The 22,041-nt window shown below is 41.6% G+C and overlaps 1 protein-coding gene across 3 annotated transcripts; it reads right to left on the bottom strand.

Moving 5' to 3' along the window:
• Positions 1-1,254: 1,254 nt before the first annotated feature.
• Positions 1,255-21,463, bottom strand: mphosph8 (M-phase phosphoprotein 8). Of its 3 annotated transcripts, XM_029638731.2 has the most exons (14): positions 21,170-21,460; positions 16,582-16,743; positions 15,393-16,424; positions 15,171-15,258; positions 14,637-14,873; positions 14,280-14,402; positions 14,066-14,154; positions 3,213-3,353; positions 2,983-3,069; positions 2,635-2,789; positions 2,323-2,480; positions 2,113-2,237; positions 1,900-1,983; positions 1,255-1,746 (listed from the first exon to the last, which is right to left on the bottom strand). In XM_029638731.2, exons 1-14 carry the CDS (start codon positions 21,257-21,259, stop codon positions 1,705-1,707), a joined length of 2,613 nt encoding a protein of 870 aa, XP_029494591.1. In that variant the 5' UTR covers positions 21,260-21,460; the 3' UTR covers positions 1,255-1,704. The 3 variants fall into 3 exon arrangements, with proteins under 3 accessions (XP_029494591.1, XP_029494573.2, XP_029494563.2); XM_029638713.2 differs by lacking the exons at positions 1,255-1,746; positions 1,900-1,983; positions 2,113-2,237; ... (2 more) ...; positions 2,983-3,069; positions 3,213-3,353 and adding exons at positions 4,657-9,174; positions 9,412-11,749 and having other exon boundaries at positions 15,393-15,571; positions 15,866-16,424; positions 21,170-21,463; XM_029638703.2 differs by lacking the exons at positions 1,255-1,746; positions 1,900-1,983; positions 2,113-2,237; ... (2 more) ...; positions 2,983-3,069; positions 3,213-3,353 and adding exons at positions 4,657-9,174; positions 9,412-11,749 and having other exon boundaries at positions 21,170-21,463.
• Between the last annotated feature and the right edge of the window lie 578 nt (positions 21,464-22,041).

Genomic DNA, 22,041 nt, shown 5'->3' with positions numbered 1-22,041 from the left:
CAAGGTGGGACCAAAAATGTATTGTATGCTGCTGCATAAATGTAATGTCTTAATCAAAATTAGTGCCTCGTTGTTCCCTTATGCTATAGTTTGTACATCTCAATTGTTAGAAGAAACCAGATTTGTTTAAACAAGTCAGTCATATCAGCTATGTTTTTTAAAAAGGCAGTAAATGAGTCTGAGTGAACTGTTTCATTGCCAGACAAGGCCCCACTGATAGCCAGGTGTAGAGGTGGTAAGGATTCACTCCATGGTGCTGAAACAGCTCTATGTAGGGCTTAACAGTTTGTGGTCACCGTTATAGTGCAATTCATGTATTGATTAGTCTTGTGGCTTTGCATCTATGTTTTTTGTTTTGTTTTCACCACCAAGCTACACGCTAAAATCGCCACTTAACATAACCCTTACCATTTTACATTTCAACTTAAAATTGGGTAGGGGCATCCAAAGGCTCCCAGATAACACAAAGCATATGAAATGACCCTCCTCCAAACACAAAAGGTGGAATGCCAAAATAAATGTATAAAGTGATAAAAATAAACTTAGCTAGTTGTGCAAGACATTGTGTAGATGCAATTTTTTAAATGTTTGCATTCTTTTCTCCTTTGAGAAAACAATGCCTGATTCAAAGGGTGTGGCAGATTTCAAAACTCTTCTGGGAAGGACTGATAGGATACGCTTGTGCATACATTTTACAGATCTTCAGAATAAACTACAGGCATGGGTATCCTTTGGTGAATTTCACTGTTTTACTAAATTGCCAGTTCACAAATGGGGAAATTATTTTAACGATGTGGCTATTAAGGCAGAAGGAATCATATCAAATTAATTCCTACATCTTATAAAACAAGGATGGCAATTCCTGTTCATATTACGGTAATTATCATTAATACATGTTTATCCCATATCTGTTGTATGTCAGCAAGGCAGATCATTGCCAGGATGTGCTCTGCATTATCATCATCGCAAAAACTACCTTTACAAGCGATCTGGATGTCTATTTTGATAAAGTAGTTAAAATCATGCTCATGTAGTCCTAGACTATTCATCTTTTGTGTTTTCCTCCAATCCCAAGAAGCATGATTCTTCACTCGTAAGGAGTGACACATTAGCCCTTTAGTAAAATTACATCTGAAGCATCATGCTATACTTTAACCCACTCCAACAGTGGCAAATGTGCCTAAATCAACAAACATCCTTCAAACTTGACATTCCACACCTGTATGTACAGACAATAAAATATAGACAACTCCAGAAAGGCAACATCTTTTCATTTCTAAAATGGTATAATTAGGAAAAGCATTAACTTGGTCGAAAGAATCTGACATTAACTCCTTGCCTATGATGCCATCAAGAGCACAAACAAAACATCAGGGTTTTGTCCCCCTACGCATACCTAAAAGCAGAACTCAAAGACTTCAGTTAGAGTATTAATCGTACACACAGAAATATACATGATTGGTCAATGGACAGGGTTGATATGCTGTTCTTGTCCTTTAATCCTCTGCCAGAGAAACAGTCTCTCAAACTCTGGGTGGATGCTTAATGTCCAACAACTTTATATGAAGGTAGACTGGTGTGTGTGTCAAAGTGTTCTTCATGTTGTGTGATTGCACGTGGGTGAATCTTGGTATGTGTGTGAATCTCCCATGCTGTGCTTGGGGTCCAGGCAGCTTGGAAACTGAACTTGGCAGGTGCTACGCATCACTGTAGCTGAACACGGTATGCACAGATGAGAAGCTTCACCTGGGGAGAAAGAAAGATTCCATCAATCAAATGTATTGGTCAAATTTAATTTATCAACAACTTGTCAGTCTTTTACAGTAACTGGGCCTAGACTCCCTCTCACCATGGCCATGAGTTACTCTGCTGTGTGTGTGTGTATATATGTATGTGTACCTTGGCTGTAGGTGACTCTGCCAGGCGAATGAACAGTTTGTTGATGCCTGGCACTGGGCTGAATGAGTAGATGAAGTGACTATCCTGTGGGGTGTAATTGAAAGAGGAAAAGATCAGTGACATGAATCAATCAACTAACTATGAGGTAGAACCCCCCAAAAAAATCTACCGTTCTCCAGATCAGGAGTACTCGTGATCTAGAATGAGACTCACCAGGAAGATGGGCAGCTGGAACTTGTCGTTGAGCACCACAGCGTGGACACTGCAGGGCCCACACAGCCTGGCTGTGATCTCACTCAGGAAGTTAGCATGGAAGATGAAGAGCAGTATACCTGAGCCTGGAAGGAGAGAGATTAAATGTTTTAACTAACCCCCCAATACAGTGTGTGCAGGTGATTAGCACTGTTTGTAGGTGAATCCTACCCTCTCCAGGTGTGTGAGGCGATTGTTTGTAGCCGAACTCCAGAGAGAAGTCTGGTCCCTCACACAGTCTGTGACAGGCCAGAGGGAACACCGGCTCCAGCAGGGCCAGCCGAGTCTCAAAGAATGCCCGGATAGTGTCCTCCGCCACACTTGATAACCTGTGTGTGAGGGAGAATAAGATATCACTTTGCTGCTAACAGTATGTGGGGTTACAGTATACCATCTTAACTCTTACATATATATGTACCTTTATTTATACATACTAACTCATAAGTTTACAGAGCAAGAGAGAGACATGGCAGCAACACTCACATGTTGATGTGGTCCTTGATGAGGTCGTACACAAGCAGGTTGTTGCTAACCTTGGCGAAGTACATGGCCGTATTCTTGTGTTTGGACAGGATGTTACAGTCGGCCCCGTACTCCAGTAGGAGGCGCACCACGTCAGCATTCCCCCTCTTACAAGCCTGAAGAACAGAGGCTACTGGTAAGGAACTATTGCGATAAGTCTAACACAGGACTTTAGCAGAAATGAGGATATTTACAAATAGGAGTCATTGATTAACTTAATCTCTGTGCTTCAGGGGTGATATGTTGATTTCTAATTAAACACAGCATTTGTCTTCATCGCCCCCGTTTTTTTCCCTTCCTCCGCCGTACCTTCATCAGGGCCGTCTCTCCTCCCAGTGTCGGAGCGTTGACATAGGACCCTGCCTCCAGGAGGATAGCAACTGTGGTCAGGAAGTTCTGAAATGAAAAAAAAAGAAAGGAGAGGGTTAAGTAAGTAAACCTTCTATAAGACATCTACACACAAACAAGAGTAGTGTATACATGTGTGTAGACTAGACTGTTTGTAATGAGGCGGTTTAAACCAGTCCATCCTGTGTTACCTTCTCTGCAGCGTGCATTAGGGCAGTGGTTCCGTTCTTCTGCCGTCCGTTCACCTTCACCCCCTTCTTTATCAGGAGCCTCAGGATGTCATCTTGTCCCCCTGCTGCTGCCAACATACTCAGGGACATACCGCTGGAGTCCTGCAGGAGGCAACACAAACGCCTTCATTACTGAGGACCAGAGCTTTCCATAGCCTCTGGTAGCAAACACTATGGGGAGAGGGGAAGGAATCAAAATGTATCTGTACAGCTAATTGTTTATAGAACTAAAAAAAGAGAAGTTAAGCTTTCTAAAAAGTGAACTATTATCGACTTACCTAGGGTGTTGTCTTTTCATCCAAAAGGGTTTTAAGTATGTAAAAGCATAAAGCACTGAGCAATGGCGATATTCTATATTTACAAAAGTATGTGGACACCACTTCAAATGAGTGGATTCAGCCATTTCTGCCACATCCGTTGCTGACGTGTATAAAATCGAGCACACCGCCATGCAATCTCCATACACAAACATTGGCAGTAGAATGGCCTTCCTGAAGAGCTCAGTGACTTTCAACATCGCAGTCATAGGATGCCACCTCTCAAACAAGTCAGTGTGTCGAATTTCTGCCCTGCTAGAGCTGACCCAGTCAACTGTAAGTGTTTTTTTTTTTGTGAAGTGGAAACGTCTAGGAGCAACAACGGCCCAGCTGCAAAGTGGTAGGCCACATAAGCTCACAGAACTGGACTGCCGAGTGCTGAAGTGCGTAAAAATTCTGTCCTCTGCTGCAACACTCACTACAGAGTTCCAAACTGCCTCTAGAGGCAACATCAGCGCAATAACTCTTTGTCGAGAGCTTAATGAAATGGGTTTCCATGGTCGAACAGCTACACACAAGCCTAAGATCACCATGCGCAATGCCAAGCGTGGGCTTGTTGTGTAAAGCTCGCCGCCATTGGACTCCGGAGCAGTGGAAATGTGTTCTCTGTGATGAATTATGCTTCACCATCTGGCAGTCCAACGGACGAATCTGGGTTTGGCGCATGCCAGGAGAATGCTACCTGCCCGAATGCATAGTGCCAATTATAAAGTTTGTTGGAGTAATAATAGTCTGGAATAATCGCCCAATATCAGTGCCCGGGCCTCACTAATGCTCTTATGGCTGAATGGAAGCAAGTCCCCGCAACAATATTCCAACATGTAGTGGAAAGCCTTCCCAGAAGGGTGGAGGCTGCTGTATCAGCAATCATAATGCCTATGATTTTGGAATGAGATGTTCAACAAGCAAGTGTCCACATACTTTTGTCATGTAGTGTAGATTCCTAGTATTACAACATCATGAAATCTCAAAGCGGTTTTCCATAACCGTTACAATTCCAAATCCCTATTGGAACACTAATGATGGGCATCAAGTAAGCTGTATGAATATTCTCAGAACTGAAAGAGCATGTCTTGCGGCTTAGAAAGTTTACATCAAGTAACAATTTATTAACGGCGCAAATATAGTATCTTACAATAAACACAATAAGCACCAGGTGGTAACAAAAGGCAGCTTGATAACAAATACATGTTGGTGAAAAAAACTATTTAAGCAATGATGTCCATGTCTTCAGACAGTAAATAGTGGGGTGTGGTTTAAACCCCCGACAATTGTTCTCAGTTAACACCCAACACTGGCAGACCTTATGCAGTTACAACATGAACTGACAACTATGAACTAATTTATTTACATTATTCCTCCTTGATCCAATTAGAAGCAACAAAGGTATACTTGCAATAGTAACATTATCTAGTAGGCAAGCGGATCAAATAATACAAAGAAGCAACAGCCGTCAAACCCTATACAAGTTAGTCAGCCTAAATTAGTGTTGAGGAACTTAAAGAGCTACTGTGAATCAATATGGTTAAGACTGTAGTGAATAATAGCAACATTAATTTAAAAAGTTGAAATGTTTGACAAGAAGCAATAAAACAAGTACATGTTCAGCTAATGCCTAATAATTCACATAATAGTTAGTAGAAAACACATGTATAAGAGAAATAGCCTAGGTTGTGTGTGTGAATCTGAAACCAATTCCACATGCAGAACAAAGGATCTGTTTCCAATTGTTAAGGCAGATTTCAGTTTCTTATCAATAGTAAACTTTGGCCAAAGGAGTGGATAGGAGAACCAAAAACGGACTCAAATTGGATGGGAAGTCATACAACTTTAGTGACCATTACTGTAAAGTTACAAGTGACCATAAACAAGGCTTTGGTTTAGGAACCATAAACTAGCCTTCACAAACTTGCGATGTAAAGGGATTGCTAATAAAAATGCACCCGTTCTTGCCAAACCCATCAGCTATCACTCACGCTGAGTGCGGATTCCACACTTCTTTCAAAGAGTTTACTTGCACACTCCCAGTCACTTTGGGTGAAGGGTGGAAAAATCGGGATGCATCCATAAATGGGCCCTTTGATAGGATCTGAACGTGTCACTGATGAGGTCGAAATTGGGGAGAAAAAATTATATACACACCCCATTTTTTTTTTAAACTACTGATACATACCGGTAGCTAGGACTACTAGATAGCTAGTTCGCTAACGTTAATAACATAAATACAATATCCATGATAATAAACTCAACCATGTTTCAAAAGCAATCGAGTATGAATTGTGTAAGTATACCTTGTATTTATAATAAGTAACAATTTACAATGGAGCAGTCTTCATCTAAACATTCTTGACATGATTGGATTTTAAGCGGCTCAAACATCAAGCCATACTCTTAGCTGGGCACATATTTCGTACATAAACCCGTGGCTCCAGACTAGCATTTTCCCCGGGTGGCACTAGGCCCTAGTTCAAACACCGCTCCATCGCCGCACCGAACAAAACGACATGTAACTTTCTCTTTGGAGGAGCAGGGATAGAGTGCCGTGTGAAACCACGCAGTGCGCCTCGCCGGACATAGCCCTTTTAGTGCAATAAACCTTGTGGTTTCTTCAACACATAAGGTCACTGTTATGCCTGAATTCAACCCAAAACCAACAAGAAAGTCTGCACTGTTGGTAAGTCAAGAAAAGCTCTCAACCATGACAGCCTGCTTTTCATTTCTATGCAGTTCGACTCGCCATACATTTGGCATCTGAACTGTGCGTAACTTTTTCAGTTGGTGGCACCAGCCCATGATTTAGTCACAAACCACAAAAATTGCAGCGTCATGCAATATAAAATGTTTGTACTCATCTTATAAAGTCAGTCATAGTTATTTTTTGTAATAGACTACACCGAGATGCTATTCAAGAAATACGTTGTTTAATCTAACATGTCCAATCAGGAATGCATGATTTAAGATATTTTGATGTGCAACCTAATCCCATGATTGGCATGGATTTTGGGTTGACAACATGGAAATTGTTATATATGTTTTTCTTTTTCAATAAAGATGAATTTGCCTTCATCTACAACATACATTTGGGGCTAATTCAACATCTGTGGAAGTGGAAATTCAAAACACATTAGATTGCTAACTCTAAATATGATACCCACTACTAGTAGCCATGTATTAATCAGTAAATGGAATGTTCTGAAAACTCCAATGAGACCTATATGCCCTCACAATATTCGATGCGTATTTCACTCCCCACTCCGTATCTGAAAGCCATATAAAATATTGTTTGTAAAATAGTTGCTACTGTGCTCAATATTGAGTTTAGAAAAGTATACCTACAGAAAGCTGAGACCTCCTTATTGTTGTACAACCAGAACATGTGTTTTTCTACCAGAGAGGAGAATGGCTCACTTATCACATCAGCAGGCCCCAGCGAAACAAGGGCAGGTGGGCAGACACTAATATTACAGGAATGAGGATAATGAACTTTACTGTTTGACCATATCATGATATTAGCCACCCCAAAAAATAGGAAGGTTTGAGTGAGGTGACAATGTAGAATGTGCAACTAGCACAGATGGAGCCCTGAAACCCATTCACACCGCACTTCAACCAGGAATAACCTGCTAAATTCCCAGGTTTGCTAGTCAGTTGTTTTTACTCAAAACCTAACCTAGACATATACACAAAACATTTTGTACATCTGGATCCAGAACCATTTGGTGAAAGTAAAGTATACCAGTATTGTGATCAAAAAGCTAAAGTCAGTTTAACTGTATAGATTTGCACAACAATCTACGAAGTTGTTAAAACATTTTTTACATTATGCACTGTACTTGGTACATGTTATCTATCCATGTGGAGCATATAATTTATTTCAGTCAGTTATTGTGGCCATTTTTATGCAACATGGTTCAATCGAAACGTGTGGTGCGTTTGGATTCCAAATGTACGTCCATGAGGCCTTGTTGCCATTGCTGACCCAGAAGATTCAGTTTGACAGCCTTTGTAAAGGGCCACTAGAAATTTTTTAATAACAAAAAGGTATGATTCCATTCTTCCTTGCCTCCTTTCTCCCAAGGTTGCAAATGTGTAGCCCATAGCAAAATAGTTTTGGCACCACATAGTGCATTGTGACAATGGAATGTTGTAGTTGACAATTTCAACATCTGCGAAACAAGTTGGCATGCATAATATATCACTATGTAGTTGCTACGGATACGTTTGTAGAATGAAGTAGATACTTCATTCTTGCTTTATGTCACGAAGTGAGATCAGAGTCAGATTAAATCAAAAGCTATCTTCTCCTTTCTCCATCCTTGCATACCTTCAACCGTGGGAGGTTTTCAAACTAGTTCAAGGTAATCATAAGGACAGATAAACAGGACAATCTTCTGGATGTCCCAACGGCACACCTGGTTTCTGATGCACAACTGGACTCTGTTGCAACCCTGGTTTCTGTGTCACAGGATTTTGTTTTTCACTATCCATGTTTTGTTTTCCTGAAATATGCCTCCTGCACATTGTCATTAATGTGTTATGCACATAGTTTTTTACATCTTTCCATGTCCTGCCTTGTAGAACTGGTTCAGCTGCAATGCATGCATCACATTCCTTTTTACCTGGAATCTTCATCAGTTTAGTGAAGTCGCCTAGCTGCCGCCTGACCGCAGCCTGAGCCTCATCACCCCAAATTTTCTGTTTCCTTGGTATTGCAACAGGACCTGCCTCTAGTCTCTCCTGTGCAGATACGGTCATCGTTCCACCAACTCTTTCCTTAGCACTCTTTGCCTCTGTTTCTTTTTCTTTCTTTGACGCCCCTTTCTTTGTCTGTTGGGTGGGGTCCACTCTTGTAAGACCCTTTTTCCTTTTAATAGATTTTACTGTGTTGTGCACATAGTTTTTGATGTCTCTCCATGTCCTGTCTCGTACAGCTGGCTCATTGTGGAGGCATACTTCACAGTCCCGTTTACCTGGAACCTCCATCAATGAGATAAAGTGTCCTAACTGACGCTTCACCGCAGCCTTAGCAGCATCACTCCACGGTCTCCGTTTCCAAACTGTGCTCACCTTACCTGTCCCCTCAGGAACTGCCCCGACAGGAAGCGTCTGCGTTGGAAGTGTTGGTGTAATAACTGTATGCGCTGGTAGTGTTTGTGCAGGATATGTTCCGGCAGGATATGAACTAGCAAGTTGTGTACCCACAAAATGGTTCCCCGCAGGATATGTCTCTTCAGGATATGACCTGACAGGATTCGTCCCCGAAGTATAAGCACTTGCAGGATATGATCTTGCATCATGTGTCTCTGCAGTATATGTCCCTGCAACATATGAACCTGCTGGATAGGTCCCTGCAGGATGTGTCACAGTAGGATATGCTCTCGCAGAATCTGTCCCCGCAGAATATGACATCACAGATTGTAATCCTGAAGGATATGACTTCTCAGGATATGTCCCAGCATGATATGACCTTGAAGGCTGTGCCTCCACAGTATATGACTTCGCTGAATATGTCTCTGTAGGATATGATGACCCAGTAGGACATGTCTCGGTAGGATATGTCCTTCCAGTATCTGTCCCAGCTGGATATGTTCCTGCAGAAGATGTCCCTATGAAATGCATAGAAACAGAAGAAAAGGATTCATGATCATGTGTAATTATCATATATTGTGAAGAGGAACAGAGCAAACACTATAGAGTAATAAGTTGCCAGCTTCTCAAAAATGTAGGTCTCGTGAACATGTAAATGGCACAAAAACAGATTTTTCCACTGAATTTATCATTTAACCCCTTAAAACACAATGGACATCTTTCTCCAAATACCCTGTAAAGCAACTAATACTCACCATATGTAGGAGAAACAACCCTTTCCTCAGATGGCCCTGGAATTACCACTGGAACCTGATCCATTGCAAGCAGCAATTTGCTGATTTCTGCTAGATGTGCTGCATTTTCAGAGAGCCTGTAGTACTCTTTATGGACCTGGGTGTCATGTCCCAATAACTTTGCCACCTGATCCAATTCACTTTCATTCAAGTTTAGTATTTGGCAATGGATAGCAACCTCTTTCCTCACTGTCGCATGGATCAGACTTTCAGGATTCTTTGCATCACACTCATGTGCACACTTCCTCAGACAGTCAAACCCTCTGATGTAGCTTGCTGCATCCAGGCTACGTGCAAAGACATAAGGGTTGTCCTTTGACACACCAACTTTGTCTCTGTTTGCAATAAGGATCTCAAGAGATGAGATCATCCTCTCCGTTAGTAGGACTGGCATTTTCCTACCATTTTTGCCTTCTATTTCCAACCTGGTTAATTTGTCGTCTCCAAGCTCCTGCTCCAGCCTTGAGAGGTTATTGAAAATGTCTGCACTAGCTGGAGCTTTCTTTCTGTTTGTGTATGTTTCCAACAGCATTTTCGCAACTTCCCCTGTCCTTTTTCTGTTGAAGAGAGCTATTTCTGCAAGAAGAGTTTCATTGAGCTTTTTCCAGACAGTGTTGGTGGGGTTCTCCAGCAATTCTTTCTTCGCTGTGTCCTCTGCAACCTTGAGAAACTTCTGAAGTTTGATCAAATCCTCAGTTAGTGAAGACACATCAACTTCATCACATTGAGGGACAGCGCTGAGGGATAGACCGGAAAAACAGTTATTCCAATCGTTTTCAAGAAGTTCAATGAACCTTTTGGCTTGTTCCTCTGCCTCACGGTCCTCTGTCATACGACTCTCCCCAAAAGCTATTTCGGTAGCTCTTTTCAAGGAATAGCCAATCTTTAAAGCAAGAGATGGGGTCTTGTACCTGTCGGAGGCAGGGTCATGACCACTCATTTTCCTGGCAGCATGAACGGCCAATTTGAATTTGGATGGTACACATACTTCATGCAAGTATTGGACATCACAGTCCATCTCATTTACATTAAGTACAAATCTAGCCAATTCCCTCATTTTTGAACCAATGTAAGTAAACTGTGACTTGGCATGACCATGCTTTGCAGATAGTGCATTGCCATATTTACATATGAGGGGATCATTTTTGATGTGGCATGAGATGTCATCTTGATTCATATTGTGTATTATTTCTTCACATCCTCCAGTAGAATAGACAGGCAATGGAGCAAGTTGAGAGGACGCAGCCTGGATCCTCACTCTTTTTCCTCCCCTCGTTTCATCTTGTCCTTTTCTGGCATTACATGAGCTCTCATGCTTCCATAAATCTATTTTGTTAAAAAAAGCTACACAGTGTTGGCAGGGTAGGTAGTCACGCACAGAAGCACCACTGTAAGAGGGTATTTTCTTTGTCACAACTTCATCTCCACATTGAAGAATTTCTAAGTTGTGTTGATCGTTGCCTTTGTTACGGAGTTGGTCAAGCAACAGAGACCTGATTTTGGAGAGTTTTGGGAAGCTGATAGCATGACCAACAGCTGCTTCTTCTGTGTGCATCCTTTCTAAATGTCTTGCAATGTTGTGGTGTGGTTCATTGCAATAAAGGCAGAAATACTTTTTGTCCAATTTTCCCTTATCATCATCATCATCATCATCATCTATCGTACTACATGCGCTGACTGTCATTTTTGTGCTGGAACGTAAGCTTGACCGTGTACCTTTCCGTGGCGCAAATATTTTGCGGCAAGTTTTTTTAGCTTGTGCCGTTTTTGGAGGGTACTGCTCATATTCATCCTCGCATGAGCTTTCTGCATTAGATGGAAGAGGATCTGACCCACTTGGAACATTTGAATCAAGTCTTTGTCGTTCTACCTCATCACCTGAACTGTTTTCGTGAATCTCGTCACCACTCAAACTGCTTTCCTCAGCACCCTTCTTTATGTCACATAAAGCTCTCTCCATGTCACATAAAGTCTTCTCCACATTGCATGAAGTATTATCTTCACCACATGAAGTCTTCTCTTTATTGTGTAGAGAATGTTTCTCTTCCCTGTGTAAATGATTCTCTTCGCATAGAGGAATCTCATCTTTGCAAAGAGAATTCCTTTCGCGGTGAGGATTCCTTTTGCGGTGAGGATTCCCCAGGCTGCGAGGATTCCCTGCTGCACATAAAGGCTTCTCTTCATCACTTAATCTCTTCTCTTCATCACATAAAGTCTTCTTTTCCTCATTTAAAATATCCTCTTCCTCATTTAAACTCTTCTCTTTGCCACTTAAACTCTTCTGTTCAACAGTGTATGCCTGTAAAAGAGCAAGTAAACGTAAGATTCATAACTTATAAAAGGTTAATCTCATGATGCATTTAGTTTCAAATGTATGAAAAGTGGGACGTAAATCAAGCAGCTTCATAGCTGTTGGGAGTTAGTGTTTAACTTGTGGCAAAGAGAAATTAGGTCAACTATACCAACATGCTAGACAAAGCTGGTGTCCCCTGCCCTGTTTCATACGCAGAGAAATCTATAATCGTGAATAGTACTGCTACTTGAAAACATGTACAGTACACATTGTGAGTCATTCAAATGATCGCCTAAGAGCACCTCAACAATGCTCTCAACTTCAATCACAGTCAAGCAAGAATCAATGCAATGGTTACACAGCACCAAACTGCGTGTAGACTGAATTCCTCAATAATAATAAAAAACCACATTTGACCCATTCAAGGAATAGTTTATGGCTTTATTGTATTAAATCAGCGAACTACAACGTTTTGACATTGTAAATATGTCTGATGAATTAAATAATGTGATGTTGGATGAGATGCTGCATGGAGACGAGGAAGGTACAGAAAAGAAAACGCCATGCAACTAGGCTTCTAACCTCATTTTGCCAATTACGGTTTTGAATCCTCAATATATTCAGTATTTTGTGACCTACATGCAATGATGAGCGTTGGGTAGGTGATTTAAAAGTGTTTTCACAAATAGACCCAAATAAGATCCTGGAGTGTTTGGCCGCCTATAAAGATGCAAAACAAACTCTGGTCCAAATGAATTCTGGAACTTGCCCAACAGTTACAGTTGCAGCAGAACGTTTGAGAAATATAATATATATTCAGCAGGCCCTTAAAAACACTGATTGGTCCACACGAATACTATTGAGTCCTTATAAATTGTAATAATAAACAACGCTAAATTGGACAACCGAAACAAACTAATAATGTCACTGGGCAAGTAATATTAGCCTATGTAAACACATTTTGTTAATAGAATACATGCTTATGGCAGTAGTTTTTTGAACTGTGAAGGTTTTGTTCGATTCATATTTAAAATTATTATTGTACACAAAGACAACTGTATGGCAAAAGCTGAAATGTGTTACTGGTATTGTAATGAGTGACTAAGGAAGGTTTTTTATTTTTAGCTTTTCGGCTATTCATTGTCGATAATGAAGATGAGTGAAATGTCAGTACTGCTATGTCCGCAGCAGTTTTACATGCTCTGCGGTGGTGCAAGAATACTATTCTGAAGGCATTACTGTACCTGAGGTAAATGTTGTATCTTATAGCTTCTTGTGAACTTTGACCTCTTGCTCATCATGTTCTGTGTCTGTTAATGAGAAGATAATACCTGTCTGAGACCACTCTAGCTGTCTCCATAGTAACATATGAAAATTATCTGACAACTGTGCACAACAACAAACATTCGATATAATATAATGCTTGGATTTATTCATTGCCAGACAAAGTTGGCACAACAGTTTATTAGGTATGACAATAGGCAAAACTTGTTTTTAAAGCAATGCAATAAACATTACATTTTACAAACTGCATGTTCCTATTCAAGCTTAACACATCTTTACAAAACAATCTGTAGCTCCATTAGGCTAAATTAAACAACAGTAGTTAAAGGGCATAATCTGCTTACCTTTTATTGCTTAGCGGTCCTCAATGGATACAGTCAGCAGGTACTGTAGTCGGATTCTCTCTTTCAATGTCCTGGTATTCAACCTCTGCATGCCATCACTGGCTCTCACGTTATATCCAATATTTAAACTGTTTTATAACTCCATCAGAGTGGCTAAGTTGATCCAGTTGTATCTATGTTTGAACCAGACTGGCTAAATTCATTCTACACAATACATTTAATTAAAGCGGCAATCTGTAACTTAAATTTCCAGTCCTTTGTACTGCGCTTGCTGTCATTTCTGGAATGAAAGTAACATATTGTGGCTTTAATTGAGTAATGAATTATGGTTCTTGGTGCTGACCTATATGCATTAGCTAAACATATGTATCAAAAGCGAATCTGTTGCCGCCCCAAGTTGGTTAACGTAAGTTTTTTGTTGGAAAACCCGAGAACAAAGCTAAAGCTTATGAGGAGAGAACTGTGATGTATGTCGCAACATGGTCCTCATTTGAATGAACTCACAAGTATAACCACACACACACAGGCTACTCTAACAAAAGGTAAAAACATATTTAATTGACTAGTTGTGACTAGTTAGTGATTGTACTGGGACTGAATAAATATGTGGAACAGCTGGGGCTCCCCAAAGACAGGAGCAAAGCAGGGGGGAGAATGCAGGTGAGAGGTACTTTCTTTGGAACACAGAACGTACCTCCTGGTCCAGATTGTAGTCCTCTTTGGAATTGAGTGCAAGTTTCACAGACATGTAATCCCCACTTTTCACTGCATCCCGCAGCTCACCTGAGGGACACACAGATTTCACATCAGTAGTTGTCTACATCCATGTGTGGAAGAGAGAGGTCCATGTACAGCCGATGTTGAGAGACTGCTGGAAAACATGAGAGAGAAAGAGGGTATGCACTTACTGGGAGATAGAGGTGGAGCAGAGAGAATCTCATCCTCTCCATTCAAATGTTTCTGAAAGTCCTCCAGCGTCATCCAGTCCAAGTTGAGGTCCATTCCAAGGTTAAGAGAGGCTTGCCCTTTGTCTGTCAGTCACAAACCACATCCAATAGTAAATTTAGTATTATTTCACATGGCCATTATGAGAGTCTATCCAGAAACAACCATTTGCCCCTTAACACTTGTGTAGATCTGAAAGGATTGGATAGGTGTTAGCAATAATGGTAGGTTTTGTAACAGATGTGTGTGTGTTGACTTTTCTGTGTGTGTCTTTGTGTTTATGTCTGCATGTATGTGTGTTTGTTGTTTCTGTGGCGTACCAGACTTGTCAGCGCTCTCCAAGGGGTCTTGATTGTCGTCACAGGCGATGAAGAGGCGTGGCTCGCTGTCCTCTCTCCTCCTCCTCCTCCTGTCATCCTCTTGGGTCCTCCTCTCCCAACGTTGAGCCTCCTCCCTCCGGTCCTCTCCACCGAACTTTGACTTCTGGGCGGGTTCATCCTCTGCCTCCGCCCTGTCACCAGTCTCCATAGCACCGGGGCTCTGACTGGGCCGAAATGCTGTTAGATAAGGGAAAATAAATAAAAATAAAAAGATGGCATAAAAGAGGTTCCTGTGTGGCTGAGTTTGTAGTTTGAGTTCGATTCCCACGGGGGACTAGTACGATAAAGTATGAAAATGTATGCACTCACTACTGTAAGGTACTCTAAATAAGAGTGTCTGCTAAATTACTAAAATGTCAGTTACATTTTTGTTTATGTCTTGGTTGAGTCAATATGTAGTGGCTGCGTCCACTACATTCATACACAATTCAAAAAAAAAAAGTTTTAACAACAGACCCTTTCAATTCTTCTCACCGTCTGTATGTTTGGACTTATCTGGCTCTGGCTTCCGAGCAGGTGACTCCTTTGTCGGCTTGGTCCTTTTCTCAATTTTCCCTATGAGCTGAAATTTGAACATAAACATTTAAGATTTTACTTGAGGTAGCTTAAGATAGACTTTGAGGGCCCTACCGCTGGCTATATCACCAGCATTTATTTACTAACCCCGTACATTTAGTGCAGAACTGCTTGGCATACCTTAGGTGGTTTAGTGTTCTCTGTGGTGGTGGGCTGGTGGACCATCTGTTTGCGGGGAACACGGTCCTTGGCCTCGCAGTTCAGCAGGAACTTCTCAAACAGGTTAGTGGAGGCGGTCGGCTCCTTATCCCCAACCACTACAACTTTAGACTCCTCCACAGTCTTGCTGGTGCTTGCCCCTGCACCAGAGGAGGAAGAGGAAGAAGAGGATGAGGAAGAGGGAATTTTAGGCGGTGCAGGAGTGGTCTCGTGGCTCTTGCCCTTGGCCTTCTTGTGGACTTGGGCTGGGGCAGGAGTGTCGCTGGAGTCAGAGGTTGGTGTCGGCTCATCCCGGCCCTGGCTCTTGGAGGAAGTGAGGCTCTTCAGTTTTGCGAGGCCGCTTGCGGAGAGCATTGGCGACGAAGTTTCCAGTTTCTTGCCTTTCTTGTCCTGAAGGAAGTCCTTGATGCCCTGCAGCTTCAGTTCTGACTTACCCTTCTTATTCTTGGGCTTGTCATCAGCGCGAGACTTTTCCGTTGTGGTGGTATCATCCGTCTGGGACTCAGATGGCCCCTCGCTAAGCTCCTCTTCCAGGGGGGCGGTGGCCTCATCTTCAGTAGACTCCAGATCACCCCTTCGATCCTTCTTTTTCTTCTTTTTCTTCTTCCCTTCCTCCCCATTCTCTTTTTTCCAGTGCTTCCCTCCATCCTTGGTCTTGTCCTTCCTGTGCTTCTTGGAGGGCACAGGGGCTTCTTCCTCTTCATCGGAGTCAACAAATCTCTTTTTGGAGTCGGACATCTTGGTTCCGCGGCCAGGGGTTGGGGGAGGGGAAAGCTCCTCTTCATCAGACTCCGGTGCCGGACGAGGCCTGAAGTCCTCCTTGCGCTTGTCTTTCTTCTTTTTCCTCTTCTCCTTCAGGGGAGGTGCCTCCTCCTCATCCTCTTCTCTGGGCTTCTTCTTTTTCTTCTTCTTAACATGCAGGTCTGTGGGCTTGTCAATATCACTGTCGCTGTCAGAGTCAGCATCGAACACATCACTCTTCATGGGCAACTTCTACAAAGGAGAGGGGACATTCACATCAGCCATTGAAAGTGATATTGGTTACTCGAAAGGTAGTTCATGTAACAGTCAGTCCTATAAAGCACTTTCCATTCCAGCAATTAGACTCGCCTTTCTTACGATGGCTATGATCATTCTGGATGGGACTTACCATGCATTTCTTAGCATCTTGGTCTTTCGTGACCTTAGCCTCTGCCAGAGCCCTCTTGTAGCCCAGGAGCACCTCCCTGCAATCCTCCAGGTGGGCCTCAGGCTCCCACGTGTCATCGTCAGAGGAGTAGTTCTTCCAGCGAACGCGGTACAGGACCTCCCCCTAAAGACAAGGGCAAATACAAGTGGGTGAGAGCAATATTACCTGTCCAGTTCTTTCACATCATTGCAGAATATGAAGACTGACTGAGTGACTATTGGGCCTACACCTACTCATAGACCGCCTGGGTGTATAAAAAAAACTGACATAGAGTTTGTATTAAGTCTGACACATGCCTAATCAGACCTCTCCATCTGAGACAAACACAAATTCCATTAAGCGACTGTGTCTGGCAATGTGGCAAACAGCCAGTACTCCCAGTACCTCACTTCCCACCCAGGGCACTGAGACACCAAAGACAACCAGTCACAGGGGATAACCGTTCTGACACTAGCTAGGTTTCCATTCAATTGGCGACTTTCATGTGAATATTCTCAAATCTGCATAAAAACAATATATGCATTTTCCCACCAGAGATGTCTCTTTATCAAATGTACTTGTTGTGGATAAAAGGCTGTGTGTGATATCATAAACAACTTTTGAGGTTAAATTCCCAAGTTAAATGAGTTTCCATCTCATTTTCAACTCTACTGATTGTTTTGTCACAAACATGTTGCGTTTTAAAGCAAATGTGCCCACTCTTCTATTGGCATGTGGTTCTAGCCTATAGTTCCCAGATACAGTGTTTGTAGGCTACCCACGTGATGAGATTATTTTGGACAAAAGAGATAATTTCTATTTGTCAAATGACAGCCAAGCATGATCATCATGTCACCAGAATAAGAGCCTAGATATTTATTGGAAAGAATCATCAAGCTCATCATCGTGCACTTTCACCACCCTGTGAAGTTTATTAACTTATTTAATCTGTAGCCTAATAAACTGCATGCTTTCCTGAGTCGTAGTGGGAGGACCACAACATATCACGTGATGCCAAACGTATTTTAATATGATGGTTATTATATTAATATTAGTGCATAAAGGTGGTTCCACTGCCATTTCTCACAAAAAGATCTTAACTTGTCCAGCGTATTTTGTTGTCGACATCTGGTAAGTTTAGACAAATTTCCATAACTCCTGTCGTGACATTCTTTATCCAACATGTCCTTTACTCACATAAAAAGGTTGGCTGAAAACCTGGTTACTTTGACAGTAGATTTAGCTTGTTTGTATCATGTGACTAGAGGACGACCGATTAATCGGAATGGCCGATTAATTAAGGCCGATTTCAAGGTTTCCTAAAAATATGAAATCGGTAATTTTGGACGCAGATTTTTTTTTTTACACCTTTATTTAATCTTTATTTAACAAGGCAAGTCAATTAACAGATTCTTATTTTCAATTACGGACTAGGAATGGTGGGTTAACTGCCTTGTTCAGGGGCAGAATGACAGATTTTTACCTTGTCAGCTCAGGGATTCAATCTTGCAACCTTACGGTTAACTAGTCCAACGCTCTAACCACCTGCCTCACGAGAAGCCCGCCTGTTACGTGAATGAAGACAAGGTAGGTTGCTAGCTAGCATTAAACTTAATCATAATCACTAGTTATAACTTTCACATGGTTGATGATATTACTAGTTTATCCAGCGTGTCCTGCGTTGCATATAATCGATGCAGTGCGCATTCGCAAAAAAGGACTGTCGTTGCGTCAACATGTACCTAACCATAAACATCAATGCCTTTCTTAAAATCAATACACAGAAGTATACATTTTTAAACCTGCATATTTAGCTAAAATAAATCCAGGTTAGCAGGCAATATTAACCAGGTGAAATTGTGTCACTTATCTTGCATTCATTACAAGCAGAGTCGGGGTATATGCAACAGTTTGGGCCGCCTGGCTAATTGCGAACTAATTTGCCAGAATTTTACATAATTATGACATAACATTGAAGGTTGTGGAATGTAACAGGAATATTTAGACTGATAGATGCCACCCGTTAGATAAAATACGGAACGGTTCCGTATTTCACTGAAAGAATAAATGTTTTGTTTGAGATGATAGTTTCCCGGGTTTCGACCATATTAATGACCTAAGGCTCGTATTTCTGTGTTATAATTAAGTCTATGATTGGATAGAGCAGTCTGACTGAGCGATGGTGGGCACCAGCAGGTTCATAAGCATTCATTGAAACAGCACTTTTTTGCATTTTGCCAGCAGCTCTGCTGTTTATGAATTCAAGCCTATCAACTCCCGAGATTAGGCTGGTGTAATGATGTGATGTGAAATGGCTAGCTAGTTAGCGGCGCGCACTAATAGCGTTTCAAACGTCACTCGCTCTGAGACTTGGAGTAGGTGTTCCCCTTGCTCTGCATGGGTAATGCTGGTTCGAGGGTGGCTGTTGTCAATGTGTTCCTGGTTCGAGCCCAGGTAGGAGCGAAGAGAGGGACAGAAGCTATACTGTTACACTGGCAATACTAAAATGCCTATAAGAACATCCAATAGTCAAAGGTATATGAAATACAAACGGTATAGAGAGAAATAGTCCTATAATAACTACAACCTAAAACTTCTTACCTGGGAATATTGAAGACTCATGTTAAAAGGAACCACCAGCTTTCATGTTCTCATGTTCTTCGCAAGGAACTTAAACATTTGCTTTCTTACATGGCACATATTGCACTTTTACTTTCTTCTCCAACACTTTGTTTTTGCATTATTTAAACCAAACTGAACATGTTTGATTATTTATTTGAGGCTAAATTGATTTTATGTATTATATTAAGTTAAAATAAGTGTTCATTCAGTATTGTTGTAATTGTCAGTATTACAAATAAATGTTAAAAATCATCTGATAGAGCGTCTGCTAAATGACTTAAATGTAAATGTTAATCGGTATCTGTTTTTTGTGTCCTCCAATTATCTGTATCAGAGTTGAAAAATCATAATCGGTCGACCTCTACATGTGACTAATGTGTTCTGGTTCAAATGAGGTACGCGTGTGACTGCAGCACAGTGCATGGCTGGTCGTGATTGTAAACAAAGAGTCAGGTTTCTCTCCACCCAGAGGCTTTGTTTTCCTTTCACCCGCCCTCATACTCTCAGCTCAAATGCAATTTAGATAAGAGGAACTGGCTGTGCAAGTGACTTCTCCACACACACCCCTCCTCCTCATCCAATATTGCCCTCCCCCCTTCTTCCGGAACTCTGGAGGTTTGGCGGGGCTGGGTGTTTCACTCTGAATCACTGTTGAGCCACAATCACAAGCCTCAGAAAATCCTCTTTTTCTCCCTTTCACCTAACATTCGCTCCATCTCACACAGATCAGACCTACACAAACACATTCTCTCCCTTTACTTATATACACACAGATTCTTGCTTGCACTTTAATAGAAGAGCCTACTGCTTAATCCCTGTGACACATGGCCCATGTTGTGTGGCAACTCAGCAGCTCTCCTCTATAGTGCAGTACAGTGATATCACCAGACTGAAATGTGGTAGCCAGGTACCTTTGCCAAACTCTGCCGCCCCCCCCCCACACCAAAGTGTGAACTTACCCTCATACATAAAATAAAAAAGCATTGGATTGGTGTAAGAAAAATGGTTTACTGTTTTCTCTAATTAGCATACCAGGTAAGTCAGTTGTTCCATGTCAACAAACTAATGTGTATGTAAACTGCCATCTTGTCCATTTTAAATCTTCTCTCCATCAATGAGAGAAGATTTGAAATAGACAAGATGGCGGTATACACATTGTTGGATTACTTCATGGTGCATTTTCTAAATTCCAACGTTCCGACCTGCAACTAGCCATGGAAGTGTAGAAGACAGCGGTGGTTTCCAAGTCGGGAATTGTTTAAGTATTGCCAATTAGAGACTGGTCGAAAATGTCCTGCATGCCCTTAACACTAACTGTTAACGTTACCTAAGTATCAACGTTTATCCGCCAAACTGTAACAGCTAGTAATATCTTAATAGCTCTGATCTGTACCATCTTATTAGGTACCGTGGACGATTTGCTTAATATCTAATACGTCCAGTTATTTAGCTAGCTAACTTACACAAAACATGTCTAGACTATTAGCTAGTTTGCTAACGTTAGCACTTTCCTAACCAACTAGCATAGCAAATTAACTAGCACATGTAGCTAGCTCATTAAAGACAATTACGAATTTGGTTGTGCAAGGCTTAGTACAGAGGGTTTGTTGTATTTGGCAAGTCTGCACAAGTGGGGATGGCTGAAGTCCAGAAACGCGAAAGAATAACATCAGTCTGTCCGACCTTGGCCTAGCGCAAGGAGAGGGCGTCGTATGGGCAAAGTTGTGCAGCCATTTCAATTTCCTTTCGGTTGGCTAACTGCATGGACATTTTAGCATTTCTAGCTAGCTATGTTGTCTATTTACAGTTTAAATAAATGAATCACGGTTCCCAGTGTTTAAACAGTCTCATTGTTGTCACATTGTGTAGCTAGATAAAGCTACCGTTCAGCTAGATGGCTAACAACCAAAACTGCCTAGCAGTAACGTTAGCTAGCTAGTTTCGTTACCTCCTCCGTTCGCATGTCAATAATCCTCTCCACTTCGTACACATCTTCAACCTCGTCTTCGCTGTCTCCAGCCTCTGGCTTTTCCGCCATTTTATCGTTAGTTATAAATAATTATTCGTTACTTTTCTTATTATGCCTTAGCCGGTATTACAGCCAAGACCGGAGCTAGCTACAGTACAAGATGTCTATTTTTTTATTTACTTCGCTTGCCACAGTGACTTTCTGCTACTAGCTAGCTGGTTAACATTACAGAGGGGGAGCTGATAGACTAGGTGAGCTGTCTGAGTAGGCGGGGAAAACTAACAGTGCATTTTCACCAGACGTGGCGTCAGCAGGAGAAGGTCCGCCCCCATTCATTCTTGATGGCATAAGAAGAAATGTACAGGTTATTGTGGGAAATGAGCGGCGAGAACCCTGCTAGCAGAGCGGGAGAAAAAGTTGAACAGTAACTAAGTTTGGTGAAACATCTTTGATATGTTGTAATGGCCAGGTATATTTTCTCATTAACGTGGTATTTACACGGAACAAAAAAACAAAAATAAACGCAATATGTAAAGTGTTGGTCCCACGTTTCATGAGCTGAAATAAAAGATCACAGAAATGTCATACACACAATAAAGCTTACTTCTCTAAAATGTTCTGCACATAATTGTTTACATCCCTGTTAGTGAGCATTTCTCCTTTGCTAAATAATCCATCCACCTGACAGGTGTGGCATTTCAAGAAGCTTATTAAACAGCATGATCATTACACAGGGGCACCTTGTGCTGGGGACAATGAAAGGCTACTAAAATGTGCAGTTTTGTCACAACACAATGCCACAGATGTCTCAAGTTTTGAGGGAGCATGCAATTTGCAATGCTTACTGCAGG

Source organism: Oncorhynchus nerka, linkage group LG3 (assembly GCF_034236695.1).
Source record: "Oncorhynchus nerka isolate Pitt River linkage group LG3, Oner_Uvic_2.0, whole genome shotgun sequence".
In the NCBI taxonomy this organism is placed as follows: Eukaryota; Metazoa; Chordata; class Actinopteri; order Salmoniformes; family Salmonidae; genus Oncorhynchus; species Oncorhynchus nerka.
Note: the sequence above shows the minus strand (reverse complement) of the source record. Positions and strands in the feature narration are given on the sequence as shown.